The 21,488-nt window shown below is 56.6% G+C and overlaps 1 protein-coding gene across 1 annotated transcript; it reads left to right on the top strand.

The window, feature by feature from the left end:
- Nucleotides 1–4,936: 4,936 nt before the first annotated feature.
- PROM2 (prominin 2) lies at nucleotides 4,937–19,660 on the top strand. Its single transcript, XM_081156715.1, has 24 exons — nucleotides 4,937–5,306; nucleotides 5,962–6,011; nucleotides 6,407–6,609; nucleotides 6,703–6,823; nucleotides 7,054–7,117; nucleotides 7,364–7,453; nucleotides 7,778–7,977; nucleotides 8,318–8,392; nucleotides 9,142–9,205; nucleotides 9,448–9,607; nucleotides 9,930–10,082; nucleotides 11,008–11,131; nucleotides 11,604–11,695; nucleotides 11,821–11,905; nucleotides 13,959–14,105; nucleotides 14,570–14,641; nucleotides 15,376–15,468; nucleotides 15,593–15,646; nucleotides 15,945–16,025; nucleotides 16,236–16,304; nucleotides 16,904–16,993; nucleotides 17,178–17,284; nucleotides 17,571–17,645; nucleotides 17,939–19,660. The coding sequence occupies exons 1-23, from the start codon at nucleotides 5,051–5,053 to the stop codon at nucleotides 17,632–17,634; spliced, it is 2,514 nt and encodes an 837-aa protein (XP_081012841.1). The 5' UTR covers nucleotides 4,937–5,050; the 3' UTR covers nucleotides 17,635–17,645; nucleotides 17,939–19,660.
- Nucleotides 19,661–21,488: the final 1,828 nt, after the last annotated feature.

The following is a 21,488-nucleotide window of genomic DNA, read 5'->3' as shown; positions in this document are numbered from 1 at the left end:
GGGGTGGCGAACGGGGGACCATCTGGACAGGGAAGGGCAGAGCAGAGTGTGACAGTCACAGCGAGCACTGCAGGAAATGCCAGGGGACTGAGAGGCCCAGTGGTGAGGGCCCTAGTGGCCCAGATGATGACTTTCACTCCCCCTAAGGCTGGTGCAGGGGTGTTGAAGGGCTTGGCGCCAAGGAGTCACATGGTCTGACCTGCATTTTCCATGGTCCATTCTTTTTTTTTTTTTTTTTTGGAGAGAGAGAGAAAATGGAAGGGAGGGGAGGAGAGAGGGGAGAGAAACAACAGTGTGAGAGAGACACATTGATTGGTTGCCTCCCACACTGGACCCCATCAGGCCTTGAGGATCGAACCTGCAACCCAGGTATGTGCCCTTGACCAGGAATCGAACCCGAAACCCTTTGGTACAGGGGCTGACAGACACTCTAACTGTTGAGCCACACCAGCCAGGGCTTCTATGGTTCATTCTGGAGGCCTGCTTGGGAAGTGGCACTGGAAGGACACAATTGATTGGCTGGATGCAGGGATGAAAGACAAGGACCCAGGGGTAGTTCTAGGCTCATGGTGGTGGAAATTCTCCAAAATATTCTCACCAAGGTAGCCCTTTGTCTCCTTTCAGGGAATTCTCACCCAAAGCTTTTCAGAATGACACTCATTGGGTGGCCTGTGCATTTGGTGACTTTTTGGAACAAGAGTTCTGCTCCCACAACTGTGACCAACACCCTTTGAATGTTACTTGCTGCTCAGAGAACTGTCCCCACACACCCACCACCCTCGGTGGTGGCCTAGCAGCCGTGACTGCACTATGTAAGGTTGTCACAGAAGGCTGAACCATGGTAGCCTGGAGGAAGCTGCCTCCAGTTGGGGCCATCATTTTCTTTCCCCCAAAATTCAGAATGTGGCCTGCGGTGCTGTGGGCTGTGCTGACCATCTACCAGGGGGAACAGGTTCATTCTGATTGACAGGATGGCCTGCTCTGCCTTGTTGGACTAAAAGGATCCCACATAGTGTGAAGTGGGGAGAGCCTTGGCCCAGAGTGCCCGTCTGAGACAGAGCAGTGGGCACACAATCTGGGCTCCAAGTCCCTCTGAGGCCCAGTACCAGCTCCCATGCTTGGACTCCTCAAATGCCTCCTATTCATACTATAAATTTCCACTTTTCTGATCCTTCAGCGGCCTCAGCAGCTGTTTGCTTCTTGTCATCAAAAGAGTGTTCATATAGCAGTGCCATGCTCTAGCCTTGGGGGTCTGACCAATTTGGTGCTCTGGCCTTGGTGACCTGGTGAAAGCCATGCTCTAGCCTCGGTGACCTGATGAAGGCCATGCTCTAGACTTGGTGTTCTGAATGTCATGCTCTAGTCTCGGTGATCTGATGAAGGCCATGCTCTAGACTTGGTGTTCTGAATGTCATGCTCTAGCCTCGGTGATCTGATGAATGTGGTGCTCTGGCCTCAGTGATCTGATGAACGCCATGCCCTGGACTTGGTGATCTGATGAATGCCATACTCTAGCCTTGGTGGTCTGTTGAAGGCCATGCTCTAGTCTCGGTGATCTGAATGCCATGCTCTAGTCTCGGTGATCTGATGAAGGCCATGCTCTAGTCTCGGTGATCTGAATGCCATGCTCTAGTCTCGGTGATCTGAATGCCATGCTCTAGCCTCGGTGATCTGATGAATGTGGTGCTCTGGCCTCAGTGATCTGATGAACGCCATGCTCTAGCCTTGGTGGTCTGATGAACGGGCCTTTGTCCCGTTGGGTTGGTTAACAACCTGTTCCCAGGGCACAGCGTGGACACCTGAGGCCAGCAAAAAGAGGAACCAGCCCTCTGGCCTGCTGTTTCTGAGAACAGCTGGAAATTTCCTCCACTCTGTTCCCAGTGGGTGGCCACAAATGGTGTCCTCCCGACTGCTTTCTGAAGGGCAAAGTCCCCGCCCTTGTCCAGCCCTGCCCCCTCCACACTCCCCTGTCCCACCTCAGAGCTGTAGGATTTGGGGACCATCAAACTTGTGAGAATGTGTGAGTCAGGGGTTGGGAAAGTGGCCCCAGGAAGTGTTCCCAGGGTAACCATGGTTAGCTGATCCCAGGTCAACCAAAGCATTTCTAGGGCAGAGGGCCCCAGGGGGTTGCAAGAGGAAGGGACTTGCTGGTGCGCCCAGGAAGGCACAGAAAAAAAGGAGGAGGCAGAACAGGGCCAAAGTTGGAGCCCCTTCCCACTTCTGAAAGCCCTCCAGCCCTGCTGCAGGGGCCTGGCTGCTGCGAGTGGGCCCAGCCCCCACACAACCCACTTGCTCAGCCTCCAAGGAATTCGGTTGCACGGGAAGTTTCATTTCCGCCTGTGTTCAGCACCCAGGGCTGGCCCCTGAGCCCTACCTGCCCTCCAGGTGGGACTGTGGGAGGGGAGGAGCCTGGGGCTGGCCAGCCAGCCTGATGATAGACTGTTCCTTCAAGACCTGCTTGGGGCCCTGGCCCCGTGGCTCAGTTGTTTGGAGCGCTGTCCCTTACACCAGAAAAACATTGTGGATTCGATCCCTGGTCGGGGTGTGTGCAGAAGGCAACCAATTGATGTCTCTCTCTCTCTCTCTCTCCCTCTCTCCACGCATCCTCCTGTAAATATTAAGAAGAGAGAGATACTGCTTGGGAAGGACAGTCCTGGTGTGGCCAGTGACTCTGGAAGCTCCCTTCTTCCTGCCTCACCTTGTCCACCTCCAAGCAGGCAGATTCAGTGTCTTCATCAGCTGTCTGCCCTCAGTGAAGAGAGAAGCTATACGTCTGTCTTTTCTTGGAGAAATCCTGTCTTCGAGTTAAGAAGAGCGTAAGAGTGGGAGACAGCCTGGGGGGCTGGGCTGCTTATGGCCCAAAGCCCCAGGGGTTTCTAGCGCTCCCCAGGAAGCTGGGAGCTAAACTCGACTGCCCCCAGTGCACCCAACTCAGAAAATACAAAAAAGCCAAACAGTCACTACTAATTGCTCCATAGGTGGATTAGATCCAGCTGGGAAAGGGCTATTTCTCTCTTGCTGGTGGTGGTAGAACTGAAGTCAGAAAGCGATTGCCACAGGAGTAACTCTTTATTTTATTTTATCTTATTTATTTTTTTAAATCCTTACCCGAGGATATTTTTTCCATTGCTTTTCAGAGAGAGAGAGAGGGAGAGAGAGAAACATCGATGTGAGAGAGACACATTGAATGGCTGACTCCTGCAGGGGCCGAGCCTGCAACCGAAGTACCTGCCCTTGGCTGTAATCAAAACCCAGACCCTTCAGTCCATGGGCCGATGCTCTAACCACTGAGCCAAACCAGCTAGGGCGGGAGTAACTCTTTCTAATAGCTCAAATTGGAGAAGGAGAGAAAGAGGAGGGGCAGGTAGGCTCTGGGGAGACCACCCCTTCTTGATGGCAGCCTCCAGGGGGGATGGGGCCCCAGCACAGGTGCTGGGCTCAGGCGAGTCAGACTGGCAGGTGAGAGCTGGACACAGCCTGCATTTATGCGGCAGTCCCAGGGCAAAATGGTCAGGGGCCTCCTGCCACACACTGGCGTTGGGCCTCTGGGGGCAGTGCTGCCCCTCACCCCTGAAACTGAGGAGCCAGGACACCCCTAGCCAATTCCTCAGTGACCCTCATCTCTGAGTCACACTTTGATGAAGCCCCGTGTCCTGTGTGCACCCCGTTATTAACAGGGCTATTCCTTCTATGACTGTGTCTCTTGTCTCCTGGCTCTTAGAAGAACACTGTGGGGCAGCGATGGGAAGGGTAGGATGCTTTGCTTCAGGCTTGGCCCTGACTCAGACTTAAGTGAGCCCCCCACCCCCAGGAGCAGCAAAAAATCCCTGAGCAACTCACCCACTCCCAGAAACCAGGGCAGCAGCCCCTGCCTTCAGGGTTCCCAAGGAGGGGGCGCTGCCATGGACACTCACAAACTCCTATTACTTCTTTGGACACAAAAAACATATGTTTAAGGCAAAGAAATTAGGCAGTAGAGATGAGCAGAAGAGAATTAAAATTGCCTGTGATTTTAGCTGGATTTACCCAGAGCTGCTCAGCGCTGCAGGCCCTCCCTCCGCACACTGTTACGTGATCGGCCATTTGCTCTCATTAGTGCGCCGTGAGCATCTTTCAGGTCAAAAGAGCCACTTCCACAGCCGTTTCTTTAATGCCTGGCATATCATGCAAGATGCTCATTTTACCAATTCCCTCATCGGGGTGGCCGTCGGGGCTGCTTTTGGTGTGATGAATAATGCTGTCAGGGTCATCCTCAGCCACGTAGTGTATTTCCCCAGGACCTGCTCAGCTATAGGCAGCCTCTCCGTATTGGGCAGACAGCCATTTAGAAAACAGAAGCCTGTGTAGACACATTGCTGGGCATAGCCTTGATCAGCTCTCTCAGCTGTGACTGGATGGGGCACTACGGGGCCAAAGGGCCCACCTTTGCAGGGATCTGCCCTCCCAAAGGGCTGTGCCTTCCTGAGTGTCCCCATCAAGAGCTACTGGCTCAGGGCATGGTGACCTCTCTGCTCCAGATTGGCCTGGCAGTAGGCACAGGTGTGACCAGAGAGGACAGAGCAGTCTCCAGAAGGAGCTGGGAGAGGAGCCTGGTTCCTGGGCCTGTAAGGCTGCTCTTGCCACCCTTGGGCCAGGGCTTCCCTGGGTGGCTGTCTTCCCAGCCCCCAGATTGGGCTGCTGGGTCTGAGCACAGAATATAATATTTGAAATTGGGCCACCCTAGCTAATCCAGAGCTACTGAGGGCTTCCCTACTCAGCTCAGAGGCAGTCCTCCCAGGAAGACCTGGGTGGGCTGAGAGCACCCAGGCTCCCAATCCTGGCTGCTGAGGGCGGTCTGAACAGGCCCTGCCCCCCACCCCCAAGCCTCCGCCCTGCCCTCCCAGCTCTCTGGGCCGGCGCCCAGGTAGCTCTGGAGCGCAAACCCGTCGGGCCAGTTTTGAGAGCCGAAGGACAGAGGCTGGCGAAGGATGTGCGGCTGGCCCTGCGCTCCTCCCGCACTCTCTGCTTCTTGAGCCCCACATCCCCCTGCTCCATAGCCTTGGGCAACCTCATGGCGGGCTCACCAGGCCTCCTGGTGCCTCTACTGGGCCTGGGCCTGGGCCTGGCCCTGATGCTGGCCCTGAGCCTGCCAGGGGCATGGGCTGTGGACTGTGGGTCCTTTGGCCCGGCCGCACACCTGACCTTCACTCCGGCAGCCAGGAATCGGTGGCTGGCCCCTCGCCTGCGCACTCCAGGGCCCTTAGACCACCTCTATGGCACCGTGCGTCGCTTCCTCTCCACTGTGCAGCTCAACCCCTTCCCTGCCGGTGAGTGTGCTCTCCCCAGGCGGCGGGGGAGGGACTGGGTCCTGGCCAGCACCCATTATCCAATTTCCACAGTGGGACTGGGTGCTTGGAGGGCAGGGTCCCCAGCATTCCCCACCCCCATCTTCCTGCCCAGGGGCATCACCTGGAGACCCCTCCAGGACCTTCCTGTGTGACCTTGGGTGAGCCCCTTTTCCTCTCTGAGCCTCAGTTTCTCTGTTCTAACATAGAGGAGATTAGAAGTTCCCAGAGACCCAGCTAAGATTTTCTCTGGGCCTAAGTGGTGCCAGGGTGTGGGAGGAGCAGGAGGGGCTGCAAGGCCTCTAAGCCTGTCCCCTGACTCTTGAGGGGAAGAACTGCTAGGCCAGGCCCTTCTCTGCTTTTAACCAGGATGGTGGCTTGGCTTTCCACTGCCTGGCCAACGTGTAGGGTCCAGGAGGAGGGGCTGGCCAGATGGGACTCCTCTCAGCTACACCCTCCTGTAGCAGCCCTGAGGCCTGGGCGTGATGGCAAGGGACTGTGGTGACACTGCCTTCTCCCAGGGTGCCTGGTGGTGGGGAGAGCCCCTCCAGAGTGCCCACCTTCTCCTGGCAGTGGGGGTGGGAACAGGGGCAGAGCAGTTGCTGTCCCCAAGCCCCCAGCTTGACTCTTTCCGTAGAGTTGGTGAGGGCCCTGCTGAATGAGCCAGCCTCCGTGAAGGTGGATGAGGTGAGGCTGGGGCAGGGAGGGAGAGGAAGTTCAGGCTGAGCCTGAGGGCCAGAAGTGGGACGGCCCTGCCTTGCCTGGCTGGCGGTCCCCCAGGGTGGGGTCTTGGGGATCCCCTCCCCTCTTTCATGAGCACTGCAGTCTGCAGAAACTGATTTCAAACCAAAGCTCTGCCATTACTGGGGTTTGCCATGAACCCCAACCTCCCTGGAGGGCTGTTTCCCCAGTTGTAAGGTGATAAACAACAATAAGAACACGTGCACCTTACATGGGACCAAGGACATTCATGAAAGTCCCTGCTGTGTGTGTTCCCCTCCTGGTTGCCCTCTGGTGTCCTGCGGAGCAGGCTGGCTGGTGGGGTGAGACAGCCCCTGTGCCTTGCTGCCCTGCCCTGCCAGGTGGTGCGGTATGAGGCTGGCTATGTGGTGTGCGCTGTCATTGCGAGCCTCTACCTCCTGGTGGTGCCCACTGCCGGGCTCTGTTTCTGTTGCTACCGTGGCCACCGGCGCTGTGGGGGCCCAGTGAAGACGGAGTACAAGGAGATGGCCTGTGAGCGCGGCACCCTCATGACCTTCCTGCTGCTGACCACCCTCGTGCTGCTGTGAGGGGTGCCCGGCTCAGGTGGGAGGGGTGGGCCCAGGCCCAGGTGCCCAAGGACATCCAGTGAGTCCCTTCATCTGCCCCCATCCCACAGGATTGGTGTTGTTTGTGCCTTTGTCACCAACCAGCGTGTGCATGAGCAGATGGGCCCCAGTGCCCAGGCCATGCACGAGACACTGCTCAGCCTCCGGGGCCTGGTCTCTGACATCCCCCAGGTGAGCATCGGGTAACCCCTCACCCTCACTCACCCACAGGAGCACCAGGCCCAGGCAGTCAGAGCAGAGTGGGTCCTGAAAATTAGCCCAAAGGAGGCCCCTTTCAACACGCACCTGACTGCCCCCTGCTGGAGAGTCACTGTAGTGTATAAATGCACCCCTGAGTCAGCGAAGGGCTGGGGAAAGGACCGGAGAGAGGACTGTCAGGTGATGGCCCTGTGTTTGCCTAGGAGCTGCAGGCTGTGGCACAGCAGTTCTCTGTTCCCCAGAATCGCGTCTTGAAGGACCTGGATGGTGAGGATTAGAGCTGGCTGGCAGGCAGGCCAGCCCCAGGGGCCCCCTGCCCAGGCCTGTCTTGGGGGGCCCCCTTACCCCCTCATCCCCTCATCCTGGCTTCTACCTGGGAACACCCTCACGGAGGTGGGGATTGGGCCCAGCTGGGCAGTCAGTCTGCTGCTGAACCTGGGGAGGCCAGACGGATGGATAGGGAGGGCTCTTGGCTCCTGGGAACCAAGCCTCAGACTGCCCTTTGCTCTTCAGGTGTTGCCATGAGCATCGGGAGCACCATCCATACCCAGCTCAGGAGCACCGTATATGAGATGCTGGCCTCACTGCTCAGCCTGGGCCAGGGTGAGTGGGACCAGCTTCCTGGGTGGTGTCTCCTGAGGGCAGGCCCCACCCTCACTCAGCCCAGGATTTTTTTCCAGTAGCTTTAGCCAAGCCCCACCCCTGGCTTTATCCTAGGATCCCCTTGAGCACCCTTGCCCACATCCTGCCTCATTGTGCCCCAGGGCCATTTCCATTATAACTATTGAGGTTAGAGGTTAATGTTGGCAGTTCCCGTTGGCTGGGGGGGGAGGGGGGTGAGAGGGAAGATGTTCTGCTTCCCGCAAGGACTCTGAGGATGCCCTCAACAGTGGAGGCTGCTCAGTCAAGATGTGGGTGGTCTCTCAGCCTTACAGGTCTCAGTGGACCACCTCCGAGCCCTGAATGCCACCCTCATGGAGCTCCGGGAGGGACAGCAGGACCTGGATCAGGCTATTTCGGTGCACCGAGAGCGTCTCCGTGACCTGCTGCAGGAGCCCGGCTGCCAGGGCTGCGAAGAGACCCTGAGCCAGGCCCATGGCCTAGAGTTGGGAGCTGACTTTGGCCAGGTGCAGGCCTGACAGAGGCCATTAGAGCAAGGGGGGCTGCTCTGCCTGGTGCCCCAGGAGTCGCCCTGGGCCCCACATTTCCCGAGGCAGACCTCCATCTTCCTCCACACACTGACAGCTGATGATGGCAGCTTTCCTGGGCACGCGCTGTGCCATGAATGCCATGTGTATTAGCTCTGAGTTCTCACTGCCACCCAGAGCACGAGGGCTGTGCTGTCCCGACATTTTACACATGAAGACACTGAGGTTTTAGTGGCCTCCGCCCCCACGCCCACCCTTGTCCTCCCTCAGGGATCCCTCTCAGGCCTTTGTCATTACCCGCCATCCCCTCCTATTTCAGGTGCCCCACGTGGATGATGTCCTCCATCGCCTGGAGGGTGTCCCAGAAGCCAACTTCTACAGTATGGTCCAGGAGGTGAGTGCCTACCTCAGTCTACCTGACTTCTCCTGTACTTGCCTGAGAACTCAAAAGTGAGGAGACTCAGTTTCCCCCTTTTGGGTGGGTACCCAGTTGAACTTAAGACTTGGGTCAGATCAGAGCCTCACGTATCACATGGCACCGAGGGCTGGAATCTCAGTTCTTGAGTGCACAGTCTGGTCTGGGGACAGGCCCTCAGGGCCTGGGGGCTGGGGTGGCCAGGAAGGGAGCATGCAGCTGAGCCCTGGAGGACAGGCAGGATCCCCTGGGTGGACATGGGCTGTAGGTGAGTGAGCTGCATGAGCCAACGCCTGTGGCCCAGGGCCTGGAATGCCTGAGTTGAGGAAATGGTGAGTCAGCTGTGCAGGGTGGCTGCAGCAGAAGGTTCCAGGAGGAAGGAAGTTTATCTGAGTCTGGAAGAGTAGGTTGGCACTGGACTTCAGGGAAATAGACCTAGCAGTCATGCACAGGATGAATGGGAGAGATGAGAGGATGGTTGGGAGTCTACTGCAATAGTCTAGGCAAGAGGGATGGGAATAAAAGGAGGGGTCTTTGAGGAGCTCTGTTTGGGGAGTTGAGTCAGGCTGGGCCCAGGGAGGGGAGAAGCCACCGACCACGAGAACAAAGGGAAAGCTGATTGCTGATTTCCTGAGTTGGAGCACAAAGTGAGAGCCCCTCCCTCTGGTGGTGTCATGGTCCCCAAGCTGGTATTGAGCGGGAGGCACAGTTGCCTTTTGTTCTGGCAGGAGAACAGCACCTTTAACGCCCTTCCATACCTGGCTTCCTTGCAGTTAGCCGACGTGGTGGAAGGTAAGGCCCTGCCCAGGGGCCAGACTGGCTGCCCTGCATGCCACCCCACCCCACCCCACCCCCTAACAACAGGCTCATTGATTGAGGAGGGGGCAGTGGGGCGGAGGCTTAAGGTTGTCCCTTGACTGGGCGTGGACAGAGAGTGGGCCCTCTCTGTGGGGCCAGGTGTTCTTCCTGCCCATCTTTCTCCCTGGGCCCTTGGGTGCCTTCCCCAACCCATAAGCCCCTGTTGCTTTGGGCAGAGCTGAAGAAGGCAGTGGCCCAGGAGCCTAGAGGGCTGAAGACAGTGGCCGAAGGGTTCCCAAGCTGGGAGGCAGCCTCTCGTTGGAGCCAGGCACTGGAGAAGGTGGAAAACAGTAGCCGCCCCTACCTGAAGGAGGTGCAGAGATACGAGAAATACAGGTGCTCCGGACCCATGGCGGTGGGGGTGGAGTAGGCAGCCCAGCTGCTCAGCCACCAGGGAGCAGTTACAGTCCCCATCAACTCCTTTAAGCCTCTGCCTCCTTCAAGCCAAGATCCTTTGCTCCTTGGTTCCCTGTGTCCCCACTTCAGTTGTGTGCCCTTGATATCTGAGCCTGGAGACCCCATAGGACAAGGGTGGCCTCAGGAAATGTCCATACCTACACTCCTAAAGCCCCAACCTTGGGGTTAGTGCCCCAGCCTGCCACTAAGTCTTATGCTAGCCTATCCCTTCCCAATGACACCTGCATCTTCTCTGTGGCAGGTGGATTGTGGGCTGCGTGCTGTGCTCGGTGGTCCTGCTTGTGGTGGTCTGTAACCTGGTGGGCCTCAACCTGGGCATCTGGGGACTGTCTTCCCGGCAGGACCGCAGCCACTTAGAAGCCAAGGGCAGGGCTGGAGCCCGCATCCTCATGGTGTAAGAAGGGCTGTGGCAAGGGGCAAGGGGCTCTCCCATCAGGCTGGCCAGATTCCTCTATGCCCACAGCCACTCCTGTCCTGGGCATCGAGGACTGAGCTTTAGTACCTACTCCCTGGGTGGCCATGGCAAATTAAGAATTCATCTGGGCCCCATGTCCTCATCTGTATAAAAGGGTTGGACTACAGCAGGAGTGACAACACAGAAGTACTTTGCCTCCACACCGGTTGTAATTATAGTAACCAGTGGGTGCTCTTTCCTTTGGCTCCCAGACAGAGCCTCAGAATCTTTCTTAACCCAGCATCCAGGCAGCACCACCAATAGGAGGTGGCCCCAGAGATAGAATCTGTTTGCCCTGGACTAGATGGTCTCTAAGACAAGGGCTGCCACATTCAGTCATGCAGGCTGGTCACTGCACAAGGGTGCCTGGTCAAAGGGGCAAGTGGGGGCTGAAATCCAGCCCGTGGTTTACTCTCCAAGCGCAAACCCTGGCATGGAACTGTGCCTGTCTCCCAAAGAAGCCCCAGAGGTCAGCTGCACTGGGCCTACTCAGACCCTCTAAGTTGCTACCCTGCCGGCAGGTCCTGGCTAGCTGTACCAGGTGGCCCTGTTGAGGGCTGAGCTCTGGAGCTGGTCACCTGTATGTGCCCTGGGCCCAGAGGCCAGCAGTCCTGTCTCTTTGAGCAAAACAGTTACCCTTTCCTCTGGGCTGCCAGGGCCACCAGGGCCCACTGACAGGGTGAGGATGGGGGGGGATGAGTTGGGGACAGTTTGCAGTTCTAACTCCTGGCCCAGGTGGTGGAGTCCTCTGAGATTTTCTCCCCAGAGGGCTCTGTCCTTGGGCCTGCTCGCTGACCATGCTGGCCTGGGTTGTGGGTGGGGACAGGGTCTCCCCGCTCACCCCCCGCCTCTCTGCCTCCCCCAGTGGGGCAGGCCTCAGCTTCCTCTTTGCTGCACCCCTCATTATCCTCGTCTTCTCCACCTTCCTGGTCGGCGGCAACGTGCAGACGCTGGTGTGTCGCAGCTGGGAGAGCGGGGAGCTCTACGAGGTGGGTAGCGGGAGGTGTGAGCAGAGCAAGAGGGTTAGAAAGATTGGGGGCAGAGAAAGTGGGGGGATGATGAAGGCGGCCCAAGAAAGACAGAAAACTGCCAGCAGGTGAGGAGTGGGAGGGAGCCCGTGAGTCCCTGGGGTGATGCCCAGCCCCAGGGCAGGGACTCCCAGGCCTGAGCCCCTCTGTTCTCCTGACGGAGTCTGCGAACTGCGGACCTGGTTGCTCAGTTCTTCTAGCAGGTAACCCCAGATTCTCTGTTGCAGACCAGGCTGCCTCTCTTCCCAGGGCTTGTGGGAAAGGTACTTTCAAGAAGTTGGGGTGCCGGGGTAATTTGAGTTTGAGGCAGGTTTGGGCCAGAGTCAAAGGGGCATGGTCTCTGCTGAGCCAGGGTGTCATGGGACTTGGCCCTCTGCTGCGATGGCCTTGCCCCTGCCTGCTCCAGGCTCATTTCTCTCTGACCCATCTCTAGTTTGTTGACACTCCGGGGAACGTGCCCTCATCCATGAACTTGTCCCACCTTCTTGGTCTGAAGAAGAACATCAGTATCCTCCTGGCCTATCAGTGAGTAGGAAGCCTGGGCTGGGGACAGGGTGTGTGGAGGAGCTGAAGTGGGTGTCCCATTAGGGTGACATCAGCCCCACCAGCCATCCGCTCTCTCATCTTTGGTGTCCACGGTTCCTCCCCAGGCAGTGCAGGAAAGGGGCTGCACTCTGGAAGGTTCTGCAGCTCAATGACTCCTATGACCTGGAGACATATCTGGATATGAACCAGGTGAGGGAAACTTCCAGAAGGCTGTGGGAACCCTTCCTGCAGATCCCCCACCTCTGGACTTGCCTCTGTGGTGGGATCATCACCTAGAACCTGAGATGTCCGCAAGAGTAATTGAGGTGCCTCGGGCAGAGGCCCCAGGTGCCAGCTTGGGGCCTGGCCCAGGGCTGAGCCCAGGGGGGTTCTGGGATGTGCGGGTGGACAGTTGAGTGCCTGGGGCTCTGAGCCGCTCTGAGCATTGTGCTCCAGGAAAACTGGGCACAGCTGAGGCAGCAGCAGGAAAGGCTGGTGACAGTGAGTAGGAGGCTGAAGGTGCGTGTGTCCTGAGAGGGACAGGCATTGGTTGGTATGCTGTGGTCAGGATGGGGTGACAGTGAAAACAATGGTGATGAAGTTGGGGATCACTGGAGGTGGCCTCCCACAGGCCCCTTGCTGAGCTTACACAGTCAGTAGGTGGTGGCAGGATTCCCTCCCTCAGCAGCTGGACTTTGCCAGACCTTGGTGTGCAGAGCTGGAGACAAAGATGCATACTGCTGAGACAGTTCTGGGCCAGAGAAGGAGGTGCTGCTTCATGAGACGGGTCCTGCTTGGAGATTGGGGTTCTCCTGAGGGTGTACATTCTTTTCTTCTTCCTCTCCACGCCTCAGGGAGGTGGAGGACAGGTGCTTGACTCCCAGGGCCCTCAGGGAGGCTTTCCAAAGCATGTCCTAGGGACCCCCCCAAACATGCTGACTCCTGATTCCCCATCTAGAAACCCTTCCATCTCCCCTTGAACCCACCACTCATTCCAAGCCCACAGGCAGCATAGCCAAGTGGTCCAGGTGACAGTCCTAACTTCACACCTTAAACTGTATAAATGGGACAGTTCCCATAGTTCCTTAGCTTTCTCCCTCATGTCTCTAACCAGATGAGATGCCCACAGAGCAGATGATGCCAGGTTCTCAGTCACCACAGACACTGCCCATGGAAGAAGGCTGGCCAGGGGTGCTTCAGCAGGGGGCCTGGACAGAGGGGCCCATGCTCTGCTGGCTGGGAGTCATGGCTCTCATGGGGAGGGGTTTCAGCCCCAGTCCTAGGAGGGGAGGGGTCCAGTTCACAGGAAAGTCTGGACAGTAGGGCAACAGGTTCAGAGGGGCTGGGCAGTCCTTGAGGGCCATCTGGCAACGTCAAATGTGACCTTAAGAGTGTTCTCGAAGGAGATAGTAAGGAGCTGATGAGGCAGAGATAAGTGTGACAAGGTGTGCTTTCCAGCGCACCAGGAGAGCTCTGGCTGCCTTCAAACATCTCCTGTACCTGTCTGTCCCTGATGCCTCAGAAAGAATTAGGCCTTTCTCCCCCTAAGGAAGACAGGGTGGAGGTGGTGAGGCGGGAGAGAACCAGAGCTGGGCTCCATTCTCTAACTTTCTGTGAAACCTAGGGCAGGTGAATGCTCCTCTCTGGACTCAGTTTCTCATCTGTTAAACACTGGGGCTGAATGGCATGCCCTTTAAATCCCATCCAGCAGTGATTGGGAAATACTGAGTGTCCCCTTTTAAGCTGTGATCTGTCTTGGAAATGTGACTGTGTTCATTCATTCATTCAATCACCCATCCATTCATTCATTTTTACACATTCAACACACTTGTCCTGTGACCACCACACGTGAGCCTCTGCTCTAGCCTCTGAGGGTTTGGTGGTTCAGAATGGGTGGAAGAGGTGCTGCTCTCGCAGAGCTGATGGCAATAGGCAAGTGCACACATAAATAATGTCCAGTGACGGGTGTTCTGAAGACCCTGACACACGGTGATGTGATAAAGATGGGTGGGGAAGCTATTTTATACTGGGAGGCCAGGGAAGGTCTCTGTTGCTGTCCAGTAGCCAGATAGGTGCTTGAGGAGGGCTGGGTATTGGTAGGGTTGGGTTGGAGGGGGGTGGGTAGGAAGCGGAGGCCTGTGGGGTCCTGTCTGGGCCTGGGAGGATCCAGGGTGGAGGCCCTGGTGACTGCTTACCTAGGTCAGCAGCTCTGGGCCCTGGCTCAGTGCCTGGGCTTGCCCTCACCTTGTCCCCTCTCTCCCAGTACAAGGCCAACATGGAGCAGGAGTTGCAGAACCTCAAAGTGGACATGGAGAGTCTGGACCTGCTGAGCCCAGCCGGCCGCCGGGACCTGGAGGCCCTGCAGAGGAGTGGGCTTGGTAACGTCCACTACCCTGGCTTCCTCATTCAGGTCAGCAGTGGGCCCCTCAGGCCAGACCCTGCACAACAGAGGGGCTCACAGAGGAGCTGGGGGCTGCGTCTCACCTTGTCCCACCCTCCATATTCCCTTGACTCCCCATGTCCTGGGGAGGGGGGGCACTGTCCCAGATCATGTGCCCCAAGCCTACCCTGGTGTTCCCCATCCTGCTGGGATGAGTGAATGTGCCCCCAGCCCCAGAGTGTGCTGCTGTCCATGGTCCTGAACCCTCTGCTGTGGCAAATGGTGGTGGGAAGTTGCCTCTTTCCTTGGGTTACACCAGAGGGCGACTCACCGTCTTAATTCTATCCTCATGGAAAATGTCTGGTGTTTGTCAGTCAGTTTCAGGTCAAACCCGCTGTGGCTGATGTGTCCCAATAGACTCACTTGAAAAGACTGGGAATTCAAGGGAGGGGAAACCAGGGTTCATCCCCTCTTGGCCTCTCTTCTTTCTCCAGATCCGGAAGCCCGTGGTGAACACCAGTGTGGAGAAGTTGGCGAACGATCTGGAAGGACTGGCCCACTCTCAGGTGAGAAGGGAGCCGAGACCCACTGGGCAGGCAGGAGTCAGGGAGAGGCCCGAGAGGTGGGAGGGGGTGAGAGTGGTTGGACTGGGGGGGGGGCAAACTCAGGGGATTGAGGGTTCCCACCAGCAAGGTTCCAAACCCCTGGCAGGGTGGAAGGGTTTTGCAGTATCAGTTCTGACTTGAGTTTGGTCACCAATTGGCTGTGTGGCCTTGGGCAAGTCATTCACCATCCCTGGGCCCCATTTTTTCCATCTGTGAATATCAGATGAAGTGACTGGCCTGACATCATGCAATGGGGCAAGTGTTTCTAAGTGTTCACTGCTCATGGGACCCACTGGGACAGGTGGTGTGAGGACAGTGTGATGGATCAGATATGACAGTTGTCCCCCAGGAGCATCAGCTCTACTGGGAAAAATAGCATTTTGTATTTAGAGATATTTAGAGTTTAAAAAGTTATTTTTCAGATAACTTATAGACCCCACCCATTTCAGCAGACGCCACTGCCACTCAGACAGGGTCTTTGACTGACTTAGGGATGCCTCCCCCAGGTAGACCTTGAACTTGGGCTTAGGCCACCCAAACCCAGATCAGGCCCAGGAGCTCAAGGAGGCCTTGGTGATCTTTGGCTGAGCCTGGCATTCACATCCCTCACCATGTTGGCTGAATAGTTTAGTAAAGATATGTTGGCAAGGGCTGTCCTGTCCTGGGCAGAGGCCATTCTCTCTGTCTCCTCTCAGGACAATTCTATGCTGGGGAAGCAACTGCAGGAGGAGGCCCAAGGGCTCAGGAACCTCTACCAGGAGAAGGTCCTCCCCCAGCAGAGCCTTGTGGTAAGTCTGGAGACCTAGGGAGCTTGGGGCCTGGAGAGGAGGGGAGGTAGGGAGGGGACATGAACAGGGAGGCAGGCACCGGATCCTGCTCTCCTCTTGACCAGCCCCGATCTCTCCTCCACAGGCCAAGCTCAACATCAGTGTCAGGGCTCTGGCATTCTCAGCACCAAACCTCCAGGTGGCTCTGGAGATGGGAGGGTAGGGTGGAGCAGGTGGGCAGCAGAGGGAGGGAGGAAGAGGCCCAGCTGGGACCTCACCTGCTCTGCCCGATCCCACAGGAGATTGAGGGTTGGGGTGGGAAGAATTGGGCTGGATGAGTAGATCCTTGAGGACCACTGTCTTGACCTCTCTGTCCTTAGCGCTTAATGCCCCCTGCCTCAAGCTGAGCATGTTGTGTGTTACATGTTGAATTAATGGCCGAATGGCTGCTCCCTGACTGAGCAGGACGCTGAGTTGAGCCTCTCTCCTTTCCCCAGCTGGAGGCCTCAGGTGTTCTGGACAGGGTCACCCACCTAAAAGGAGAGCTGCCTGCTTGGGCCACCCGCATCCTGAGGAATGTGAGTGGGGGGATGGGAGAGGGGTGCGGGCTACCTCAGAGCCAGAGGTAGGTTGAGGGGCTGAGGCACGCAGGGCTCCCACTCCAGGCCTCTCCTCTAGCCCTGTACCCTCACAGTGGCTCCCGGGAAAGCCAGCTGGGCCTGTCCTGATGGGGCAGGGCACTGGTTCCCGGGATTCCTGCCAGCCCAGAGCTCCCTTCCTTCCTGCAGGAAAGTGAGTGCTTCCTGACCCGAGAGATGGGCTACTTCTCCCAGTATGTAGACTGGGTGAGAGATGAGGTGAGTGGGGCACAGAGCCACTACCAATTGCTTGCTCCCAGCCATTCACCCTGCTCTACCCCTCTTTCGCCTCAGATCCCCTTGGGAGTGACTTGGAGGTGCCCTGGAACCCAAACTCCCAAACCTGCCTTCCATGCCCCTGCTCACTAGCTGGGCTCTGCACCCCCGCCCCCTGGGCAGCCCATGTGTCCTCTGAGGCCTGAGTGTGAGCGGGACTGGCCAGGCGTCCTGAACAGACTGTCCGAACCTGTCACCATGCCCTTCCTCGTGCTGGCCCTGTGCCCACCCTGTCTAAGGCCAACCCAGCCCTCAAGCCTCCTGTCCCTGCAGGCGCTTGCTGGCCCAGCCTCCACAGGCTGCGCTGCCTCCCCAGTGAGAGTGTGACTGCGGGCACAGTGCTGGGAACACAGTAGGCACTTAGTGGAATGGGAAGGGCAGGAGCTGAGCTGTGTCAGTGTGTCCTTACATCTCTGTGTTCCTTCGTCCATGTGTCTGCATCCATGTGTCCCTGGGCCTATCTGTGTCCCTGTCAACCACTCTCTCTGACTGAGGTGGGCACCTGTGGATCTGGGTATACTTGCCTCATGTTGATGCCACAGGTGACTCAGCGCATCGCCACCTGCCAGCCCCTCTCTGGAGCCCTGGACAATGGCCGTGTGATCCTGTGTGACATGATGGCTGACCCCTGGGTGAGTGCTGGGGAGCTCACCTGTGTTCATGGACATTAGGCCCCGTGGGAGGGGCACATGAACAGGACCTGAGGTGAGGCCGGGTCCCTGCCCCAGGTCTGCACCTTGGCCCTGGGAGCACTGCCTTGGGCCACTCACTGAGGCAGTGGGGGCCCCGTGAGCTAACCCCTAGCCTCCGTTCTAGAATGCCTTCTGGTTCTGCCTGGCCTGGTGTACCTTCTTCCTGGTCCCCAGCATCATCTTTGCTATCAAGACCTCCAAATACTTCCATCCCATCTGGAAACGCCTTAGGTGAGGGGCTGCCAGAACTGTGGGAGCAACAAGGGCTCACCCCGTCCTGAGACTCCCTCGCTAGGCAGAGGGGGCACATGCTGGCCCCGAGGAGCCGCACTCTGAGGGGCCCCAGGGTCGAAAAGTTCTCCCGATACCCTTGCTGCAGCATAGGCACTGGGTGTCACCTCTCGGGGCGCCGCTTGCCCCCGGAAAGTGTCTGAGGCGGGAAAGTGGGGCTCTGGGCTGATCCCTGTGCCAGGCTGGGGGCTGTGCGGGGTCAGTCACTCTCTCCCTGATGCCACAGCTCCAGCAGCTCTGAAGAGACTCAGCTCTTCCACATCCCCCGGGTCACCTCCCTGAAGCTGTAGGACCCCCTTGGGTGAGTCCCCCTTAATTCCTTGGTGCCCAGGGCAGGGGTATGGGCAGAAGGAAGGGAAAGGGCTAGAGCCCTGAAGCCCTGCTCTGGGGGGTCATGGGCCACTGTCCTTCTCCACTGCCCCAGACCCAGGCCCTGCCTACAATCTGGGGGCTCCAGGGCCCAGGCGGGCAGGAAGGTTCTGGGACTTGGTGGGTCTGAGCATGGGGTCTGGTCCATCTAGCAGTGGGGCCTACAGGCCCAGGCCTGTACCCCCATCCCTCTCACTCACCCCTTTCATTCGGAATCCATAACAGGTTTGCTAGCTGCAAGGTGACGCTGGGGCTGCCGCCTTCCCCTTTTGCTTGGCCTGGACCAGAGGACTTGTCGCTCTTGCCCCCAGATCCCTAGCTGGTGTCTAGGCCTGAACTGTCCCTTACTTCCAGCTCCCTGACCCCATCTTGCCTGTTCCCTTTCCACCCCCTGTCTGCTCACGACCTCCTTCATTTATTCTCAAAAGCTCCGTTGCTGCTGAGTTACAGAGCCAACAGGTTCTTCCATTGCCAGTCAGCACCAAGGAGACCCTGTTCCCCCTGTTGGAACCCCTTGGGTGGGACAGAGGCCCTGCCCATGCCACTCTGTCATCGCCCACCCCTCCCCCTGCACATGCCCCCCAACACTCCTCTCCAGGCTCCTCTCCTCTTATTTTCCCTTCCCCTCCCCAGTTTCCCCAGCTTCGCTCTCTCCCCTCCTCAGCCCTGACATTTCCCCCGCCCAGGGAAGCCCGTTTCCCTTTGACCTTTCTTTAACTTATCCCACTGCCCTGCTGGTCCCCAGGGACCCCTCCTGCTTACCCAAACTAATCAGGTAAAGCCACCAAGCAGGCAAGGGGCCACCACGGCCTGGGCCTGGGCTGGCTGCCTCATGGCCTCCGGCCCACTTCTGCCTGGAGATTTGTACCCTCCACAGACCCCGGCCTGGATCTCCTGGCCCCCCAGCCTGTGTGAAGCCTGAGCCCCCTGCTTTTACCCTTGATTGGAAACAGTGCTGTGTTCCCAGCAACTCTCTGAGTCCTAGTTCCCTGGGGAGGAACCTTGGACCTGGGCCAGAGCAGGGGTTCCCCTCAGCTCCCCAGAAGGTAGCCTTTTTTACAGCCCACACGCAGCTTCCCCAGCAAGGGTCTGGTGGCCACAACAGGACTTCGCACTGTGACCTTTACTCCTCTCCTGTGCATGTGGCCTGGGGTTACCCTGTGTCCCTCACTTCCTCAGCCTTGGCTTTGGGCCCTTGACACTAGGTCTCCCAGGTTAGGGCCCTATAAACAGTCAGTGTTTAATGAGTGTTTGTGGAGAGGAGAACCCAAGGCCTCCTCTGGTCACAGGTATCCAGGGATTCCCCCAGCAATCAGCAGGTGGGGAGCGGCCCGCTCCAGGAGTAGGCAGACCTGTCCATGTGCTCGTTCTGACCCTTGTTAGTGGGGGCACCTAAACATGTTACATAGGGCCCCTGGGCCTTGGCTTTTCCATTTTTAAAATGGGAGAAGAGTCATAGCCTCCTCATAGGGCTGTGAAAAATGTGACAATGTGTGGGAAGCCTTTGGCAGGGGCATGGCACGAAACGCGTGCTCAAATGCTGCTACACTTTGCCGTGACTGTTCTGGACCAGGGGCAGAACTGGGTCTGGGCAGGAGCAACGGAAGAGGGGGAGGGGCCCCTGTGCAAAGGCGCTTTAAGATTGTGGTCTGCTGAGTATTGGGAGTGTCTGTGTTTAATTGCATCTTATAAACCAGTAACAAAGTTTGTACTAGGAAGTAGAATGGTGCGTACACAATGTATTGTCACTGTTATAAGCACATTCTCACACAGGCATCCCGGAATGTAGCACAATTGCCTCTTTTTGGCTTTTCCCAGAGATTTTTTTTTCCTCGTTTCTCATCTGTTGCCCGGTACAAGATAAATGTAGCCCCTGTGTTTTAAGAATGAAATTGATGGGATAAAAAAAGAAACAAATGATTAAAAAATAATTTCCAGCTCTCTATCAAAATTGCCTATCTTATCTTTGATATATTTGAACCTATTAAGTATAGTTATTTTAAAGTTCAGTAACTCCCTAACACGGAACCTCCATAAGTGTGTTTCTAGTGTCTGTTGTTTCTCTTCATTTTCGTTAGTTTTTGTCTTGTCTCCTCACATACTTAGTGATTTTTTATTGTGTACCATATATTACATCTGAAATTTATTGAAATAATTTGAGGTGTAGAATAAAGTTTTCTTCCCCCACGAAGGTTATGTTTACATCTGGCAAGTGGCTTGGGATCTAGCAGGCCAGGATGGCTTTCTGTTTTCTGGGCTGAGATGATTTGCAGTCCCTTGGAGGGCTGACCTGTTTCTGTTCATATTCTGGGAGCAAAACCCTCTGGAGTCCCAACCCAAAACACGGAAGGTTTGCCAGGCACCCCGCCTTGTAGCGGACCTAGCTTTTACCTCCTTCTTCCCAGAAGCTGCCAACAGCTCTGCTCAGCAGTTTGCTGTATCTTTTAGGACCAGCGGGACCCTCGGGAGAAAGTAGCCTTAGATGCCAAGCACACGTTTCTGGGTTTCTTCTTTTCCCTGATCTTGGCCCTGTAATTCCTCGATGCCTTGTTTGCTCAATATCCCCAGTCAGACTTTAAAAATATATTGGAGCAGCTTAAGTTGTCCTCAGTTGAGGATTTAGTCCACATGACCTAGTCCACCGTGATCAAAAGTGGTAATCTTGGAAAATGAACTCCATTTCCTCTGTGAATTGGGAAAAGTCTGTTGCTCTTTGAATTAGTGTCCAGACACCTTGGCCTAGCCAAAAAGACTTTCCAAGGGGCTTTGGAGAGTATCACCGTAAGCTCTGGTTATTTTGGAATAAGGGTGCCACTTGGTGACAGAGAGACGGAAATAGCCACAGAGAGAAATATGTTACACACTTCCCTGATATTAAAATGCTGGGATCCTAAAGTGCAAATCCTACTTTATGTGTGAAACGGAGCCCCTCAGTGGTCACAGGCTCATCTGTTTCCTTGACACTGTCCTTGTCTCACATTGAGCAAAGGAAGCTCTGAGAAGCTGGATGGCTGGTTCACGTTCCCATAAGTAGAAGCCCAGCCTGTTTTGGATTCAGAACCCCTGGTCCCAGTGGCCCTGGAGATTCTTTCCTGGGCATGCTGCTGGTCCCCATTCCCTGTGGGCCTGTGGGAGGGAGGCCCTGACTCCAAGGAGATTTGATACAAGTATTTTTGCTGTCCCTGTGACAGGAGGGATGGCAGATTGGAGGCCCTGGGAGTTCTGCCAGACACTCCACCTGGCCATCCCAGAGGAAAGGACCCATGAACCATGAGTGGCAGATTCTGTCAAAGAAATGCTATGTAGGCCAGGGTGTCAGGTTCCACATGGGTCTGAGGTCGCAGGTGGCCGGTCAGGCCAGTTCTGGCTGGCTGAGGTATGCACAGGAAGGGCCACATGGCTAGGGTCTGCTCAGGCTACCTGAGGGCGCAGACATTTATGGAACTATGAGTATACACTAGCAAGTGTGCTAAGCACTTTACATGAGTTAACTAAGAGACCAACACTGCTATTTACCTATTTATGGTTGAGAAAACTAAGGCACTGAGGCTGATTGCAGGCTGAGTAGAAAGGGCACCACTTCCCCAAAGGAATCAACTGATAATTGGGGCATTTCAGATGAATCTGAATTCTCTGGGGTCAGCTTGAGGCCCTGCTCTGGGTGGTCACAGACAGTGTCCTCCACCGGCCTCAGAGTCAGGTCCTCCCTACCCTTAGCTCCAGTGCCCTGTCACCAGGCCTGAATGCCAGGGACTGAGCCCAGAGACTGGTGGCC

Source organism: Miniopterus schreibersii (genome assembly GCF_964146895.1).
Source record: "Miniopterus schreibersii genome assembly, chromosome: 13".
NCBI classification, from domain to species: domain Eukaryota; kingdom Metazoa; phylum Chordata; class Mammalia; order Chiroptera; family Miniopteridae; genus Miniopterus; species Miniopterus schreibersii.
The sequence above is the reverse complement of the archived record's forward strand: the minus strand, read 5'-3'. Positions and strand labels throughout refer to the sequence as shown.

Excerpts from the sequence above, each read along its gene's own strand:
- PROM2 (XM_081156715.1), top strand. The coding sequence starts at position 5,051 with ATGGCGGGCTCACCAGGCCTCCTGGTGCCTCTACTGGGCCTGGGCCTG. Across the intron at positions 7,978-8,317 it reads TGGGAGCTGACTTTGGCCAG|GTGCCCCACGTGGATGATGT; the intron begins GTGCAGGCCTGA and ends CTCCTATTTCAG. Across the intron at positions 8,393-9,141 it reads TCTACAGTATGGTCCAGGAG|GAGAACAGCACCTTTAACGC; the intron begins GTGAGTGCCTAC and ends TTGTTCTGGCAG.